This window comes from Mustela nigripes, chromosome 2 (assembly GCF_022355385.1).
Source record: "Mustela nigripes isolate SB6536 chromosome 2, MUSNIG.SB6536, whole genome shotgun sequence".
NCBI classification, from domain to species: Eukaryota; Metazoa; Chordata; class Mammalia; order Carnivora; family Mustelidae; genus Mustela; species Mustela nigripes.
In genome coordinates this window covers 3,323,307-3,329,073 of record NC_081558.1, presented here as the reverse complement: position 1 = coordinate 3,329,073, position 5,767 = coordinate 3,323,307, and the positions used below count along the sequence as shown (strand labels likewise).

Here is a 5,767-nt window from a genome sequence, read left to right as displayed (position 1 = left end):
GAAACCGCCTCCCTCTGCAGGAGTGCTGCTGGCGGCGCCCGGATCCGGGCTGGGTGTTGCCGAATGCTCGTGCTCACTGGTCGGTGGAACGGGCTCCTTGTCCAGTCCCTGCCAAGCTCCCCGCAGGAATCCAGAGGACAGGACTCGCTCCAGGACAACGGCGTCAGCACCCTGCTGTGCCGTGTGCCGGCCCCGAGTGCCCGTGTTCCCAGGAACTGGACACCTCCCCTTTCCAGCCTGTGACGTGACTCTGAGCCAGGCTATCTTTAACCCGCGGCCGGGACGCTCTGCTCTGCTCCCCTCCCTGTAAACATGGCTCAGATGACAGTCCTGGAATCCTGTGAGCGTGGTGACCCCGGGGCACGCAGGACCCAAGCTAGAGGCCCTGGACTCCCAGGGGGGAGACGTGCCCCTGTGAATCCACCCGCCCACCTACCCCCTCAGCACGTGGGCTCCCAGGACCCAGGTGACCGACACAGCGAGGGGCTCCGGAAGTCGGAGACAGGGACCCACCGAGCAGCTGGCCGAGTGGGTAGAACCCAAGCTCGGGGAGTGGGACCGGAAGCAGCTACCATGGGCAGGGGACCCCTCCGACCCCTCCCCCTGACTCCCAGCCCGCTCAGCTCCCGGGCTCCCCTGCCTCCCGTGTGGCCTGGCAGCCGTGGCACCTGTCCCTGCATTTCACGCAGCCCCGCCTTCACTCAGTCTACAGAGGTTTGGGGACATGGGGTGGAGCAGTGCGCACGCTGGGCTCCCGGCCCACTGTGACTGGTTGGGGCTGAGGGGAGCAAGAGAGCTGCCCTGCATCTTGTGCATCGCTGCCTGGTGACACCCCCCTGAACTCTGAGTGGCCTGTGTGAGCCTGGGGCTGAAGTCATAGTTCTCATGTCTAAGCTCTGGAAAAAAAAACATGTGGCCGGGGGTCGGGGACAGTTTCCTCTGTGGCAGGTCTTGAAACACGCCACAGCCCGCGTCCCCAGCTTGCAAAATAGGGAGAAGAACACTGACTTCCCAGAGCTGCCCTGAGTGGCTCACGGATGGAGCCCGGCATCCAGCAATGGCACAGTATATGCTCTGGTTGGTGCAGTGTCTCCTGAGGCCACTTGAGCACCTGCTGATTCAACGGCCACTCCTTCAAGGCAACGATGCATTCACACCGCAGCGCCGTGGGTGCTCCCTGTCCCGAGCGGGCGAGGCCCCCATGAGGTCAGAAGAAGGAGGGCGGGCCTTCCCCAGGCATGCAGGGGTCCTGCCGTCCACGGCCACACAGCAGGGCTTGCACTGGGCTGACGTGCAGAGACCCTGATTCCCCTCCCCAGGCCAGAACCGGCTTCAGGAAACCCCCGAGCTCCCCTGCGGCCTCCTGGGCACCCCCACTCCCCAAGCCGTCCCCGTCTCGGGAGGGCCATGCCACCTCTTCTGCGCCTGCCCAGCCACAAAGTAGGGGTTTGGTGTTATGTCAGCGGCTCTCCTGCTTTTCCCATGCGTGGGACAGGCCACTTCCCTGGGGAAATCAGACCGGCGGCCCCAGGACACCCCTCCAAACGCCCCCGGGGAGAGACGGTGGTTTGGGGGGTCTGGGGTCTCCACGAACCCCCCCCCCCCATGGGGCTCTGCACTCCGCAGCGGCCTCCCCCGGGCGCAGGACCGGAGCTTGGGCGCAGACACAAGGTCAACTGCCTCACTGCTTTATTCCGTGCTTTCAAGGGCCAGTGACCGTCTCCCCCCTCGACAGGTCAGATCCGGCCCTGAAAATAAATAACGTCCTAACTCACACTGCAAATCCAAACGAGGCCGAGCATCCTCAGAGGGAGGGCTCCCCAGGGAGCCTGCAGTGACCGGGGCGGGGGGCATGTTGCTGCCCCCCCCCCCTGCCGGATAGGATTCCCCTCTCCCGGGTGTGACCCTGCTCCGGGGCCGGGGCAGCTGCTTCTGTCCCCTTCGACTGTCCCCTACTCTGCAGCGGCCTGCCGGGACGCGAGAGACCCTGAGTGACGGGAAACCAAGACTCTGTAGCTCCCAGCTCGTGGACATCCGCCGTCTGCTGGCTCCACAGCGTCCTTGGAATCTGCTCGGGAATGCCTGGACTCAGGCTTTCAAGCAGCTAGAAAAAGAAAAAGAAAAAGAAACGAGAGAGAGATAGAGAGAGAGAGAGAAAATGGCCAGAGCCGCCGCGGTCGGGGTGTGCGGGGCTGCGGTGGCCGCCGAGTCTGGACGCAGAACCCGGGGAACCGCACGGGGCCGGCCACACTCCTTCTCCCCGAGCAGAGGACACACGCCGGCCCGGAAACGCCTCTCTGGCTATCGACGCCACGTCGGGAAGCCCAAGCAGAAGGCAAACGAGTGAAGCTTCAACAACGACGCCGACTCGCTCACGCTGGGGCCGCCACCGCCGACGTCCACCTGCCTCACCCCTGCGCAGGGCGAGGCTCACTCCCGACCGCCTCGCCATCTCCGGCGCCACGGAAATCCCCGTGTGGGACGAACTTCTTCAATCTGACCACACATTCTTTAAAAAAGAAAAAAAAAAAAAAACCACGGCAGAGAAACCCGGGGACTCCGGTGCCCCACGTGTGACTTGCTCACTCGCGAACCAGAAGAGCAAAGCGTCGGAAGCCGCGCCCGGGGGCAGGGGTGCTGCTGGAAGAAGGGACAGTCGGTCTCGCTTCTCCAATCTCCAGCTTTCGACCTGAAAGGCCCCCAGTCCCGACGCTGCGTTTAGGGGCTGGGCTTCTCCGGTGACGTAGAGGCGGAGAAGCAGGAGCCGATCTGCAGCTTCTTCCAGTTGCTGGAGGGAAAGAGGCAAAAGCTTCCATTCCTCTGCCTCCAGGCAAAGAGGCAAAACCCTGCGGGACCCAGGCAGACGGGGCGCGGGCAACAGCGGGCATCTCCTGAGGGCGCGATCCTGAAGGCTGTGAGCGCCAACAAGCGGCTAGTTCCTCTGCCCTCTCCGCGGGGTGACGGGGCGCGCAGGCCAGACGGCCCTTCCGTGTCACGCCACCCAAGGGCCCACGAAGAGACGGGAGCGCGCGCGCGGCCCCGGCCGTCCCGGAAGCTCCTCTCTCCGGGCGCCGTCAGTGCAGCTCGATGAAGGCCTCCAGCTCCTCTGGGATGAAGCCCTTGTAGGGGATCTTGTTCTTGTCCAGGGCGCGGGCGGCAAGGCACTGCAGGGACACGTAGTTGAAGGGCTGGACGGCGCTCCTGGCCAGGAGCTTTTCGTCCAGCAGCTCGTACGCGGTCTTCTTGAAGGCATTGGCGGCATCCATGTGGGCACCGGCCTCGATGAGGGCGTTCATGACCCCGGGGCAGTTGTTCTGGGCCGCTATGTGCAGCGGCGTGTTGTTGTCAAAGTCCCGGCTGTCCGGGTCCGCCCCGCAGTCGAGCAGCACCTTGACCACCTGCAGGGAGGGGAACCGGCCCACGGGGTAGCGGCCCACGTTGGTGGTGTCCTTGTCCACGGCCATGTGCAGGGGCGTGAAGCCGTTCTTGCCGCGGGGGGCGCACTTGAGCAGCCGGTACACCGTCTGGTGCTTGAGGCGCTCCTGCTCGGCCGTGCACTCCACCTTCTCCAGCAGGTAGAGCAGGTGCAGGATGATGGCCAGGGCCTTGGTGAACTGCGCCGAGTCCCCCGGCTCCTTGGGCAGCTGCAGCGCCCGCTCCACCTCGCGCACGCCCTTAACCAGCACCCCCATGAGGTCTGCAAAGCCGATCTGGGTGCCCAGGCTGCCCTTGGCCGCCCGGTCCTGGAGCACGTAGGAGAAGAGCTCGGCGAAGGACAGGAAGCTGCTGGCGGTCATGGGGCTCAGGGGCTCCAGGTTGCTCTGCTGCATGTCCAGGGCGTACTTCCACAGGCGGATGCAGCGCTCGAAATTGCCCGAGTCCGCGTACACCGCGCCCCGGTAGCGGATGTAGTAGGAGGTGTCCGGGTGAGAGGGGCCCAGGATGCGCTCGCGGATCAGCAGGGCCTGCATGCGCATCTCGTCGGGGTCCGTGATCAGCGCCTCCAGCTCCTCGGCGGTGGTCACCTCCCTGGAGCAGTCGTAGGCCAGCACCAGCTGCGGGGGCTCGGGCTTGGGCAGGTACGCGCCGCCCTGGTGCCGCAGCTCCATAGCCCGTCTCCAGTGCTTCAGGGCCCCGAGCAGGTCCCGCTTCTTGTCCACGTACGTGGCTCCCAGCAACTCCAGGGCTTCCACGGCAGCCTCGCGGCTGGTGGGGCAGCAGCTCTCGTAAGAATCGCTAAGCGGCTCCTCGGGGGCGGAGCGGCAGCAGCGGGCCCCCAGCGGCGGCGCGCTTCCCGCGGGGCCGGCGGCGGCCGAGGCCTCCGCGGACAGCCCCGGCCGCCCCTCGTCGCCGGCGGGCTGCTCCTGGATGAGGTACTCCACGATGTTGGTGTGGCCCGTGACGCTGGCCGCCAGCAGCGGGGTCATGCCGTAGCCGTCGCGCTCCATGCGCGCGTTGCAGCCCAGCAGCAGCTGCAGGATCTCCAGGCTGCCGGACTCGGCGCAGTCGTGCAGGGCCGTGTTGCCCTTGGCGCTGCGCCGGTTCACCTGCGCGCCCTGCTCCAGCAGGTAGCGGGCGATCTCGCGGTGGCCCTTGTAGCAGGAGATCATGAGGCACGTGTGGCCGTGCCGGTTGGCCACCTCCAGGTCGGCCTGGTGCTCGCCCACCAGGTAGCGCACCACCTCCAGGTGCCCGTCGAAGCAGGCGGCGCGCAGGGGCGTCGAGTTGGTGCGCGTGGTGCGGTTCACCGAGGCCCCGCGGCGCAGCAGGCTGCGCACCACGTCCAGGTGGCCGGCGGCCGAGGCGGCCCACAGCGGCGGCGCGCCCTCGATCGTCTCGCCGTCGAAGTGCACCGAGCCGCCCGCCTCCACGCTCGCGCCGCACCGGTCCACCAGGTACTCGACCACGTCCAGGTGGCCGTAGCGGGCGGCGATGAGCAGCGGCGTCCCCCCGCCGGCCACCTCGCCCGTCAGCTCGTCCAGCTCCTCCCGGCTCCGGCCGCTGAGCAGCTTCTGGAGCAGCTGCAGCTTGCCGTCGCGGGCGGCGTTGTACACGGCGGTGCGCAGGTCCATGGTCCGGGCTTCCGCCAGGCCATGGGCCGGCCGCCGGGGGACGCGGAGAGCGCGGGCTAGCGCCCGGAGGGGCAGGCGGCAACCTTCACCGTCTCCCCCGCCGCCATCTTAGGGGCCTGTCTGGCGGAACAAAATGGCTGCCGCGGCCCGGCGCGGCGGGGGGGCGGCGGGTGTGCAGGGAAATGTAGTCCTGGGGGCCGGCCTCCAACGCAGAACAGAGGGAGAACGGAGAGGACCAAGACTACCACTCCTAGAAGGACGCGCACCTGCCCCGGCGAACTGGGACCACGGTGCATGGTGGGAATTGTCGTTCCGACCTGGAGGACTGAGGCGGAGACTGCCCACGGGTGGACTACAATTCCCGTCGCGCAATGCCATTACGATGCCTTCTGGAACCCGGGCAAGTTGGGCTACGTACTTCCTGTAACTCCCTCAGGCCTCCGGGCCGCAGGAAGCGCAGACGCGGGCCGAGAGACTACATTCCCCGTAACGCATCGCGAGCAACTGGGAGCCAATCAGGAGCGAGAGGGAGGGCTAAGCCGGCCAAAAGGCCCGGTCTGACCCGGGTTTGGCGTGGCCGAGCCTGTGGTCGGCAGGGGGCGCTCGCGAGAGGCGGGAAAGCCGGCGGCGCCGGGGCTTTGGGGGTGCAGGGCGTACAGGTGGCTCCACGGGTCTATCTCCCGCGCTCGGGCTCG

General features: G+C 67.0%; 1 protein-coding gene across 1 annotated transcript; it reads right to left on the bottom strand.

Annotated features, from left to right (window-relative positions):
• Positions 1–1,672: 1,672 nt before the first annotated feature.
• Positions 1,673–5,189, bottom strand: FEM1A (fem-1 homolog A). Its single transcript, XM_059388709.1, has one exon. The coding sequence runs from the start codon at positions 5,070–5,072 to the stop codon at positions 3,075–3,077; it is 1,998 nt and encodes a 665-aa protein (XP_059244692.1). The 5' UTR covers positions 5,073–5,189; the 3' UTR covers positions 1,673–3,074.
• Between the last annotated feature and the right edge of the window lie 578 nt (positions 5,190–5,767).

Coding starts and splice junctions, on each gene's coding strand:
- FEM1A (XM_059388709.1), bottom strand. CDS start 5,072: ATGGACCTGCGCACCGCCGTGTACAACGCCGCCCGCGACGGCAAGCTG.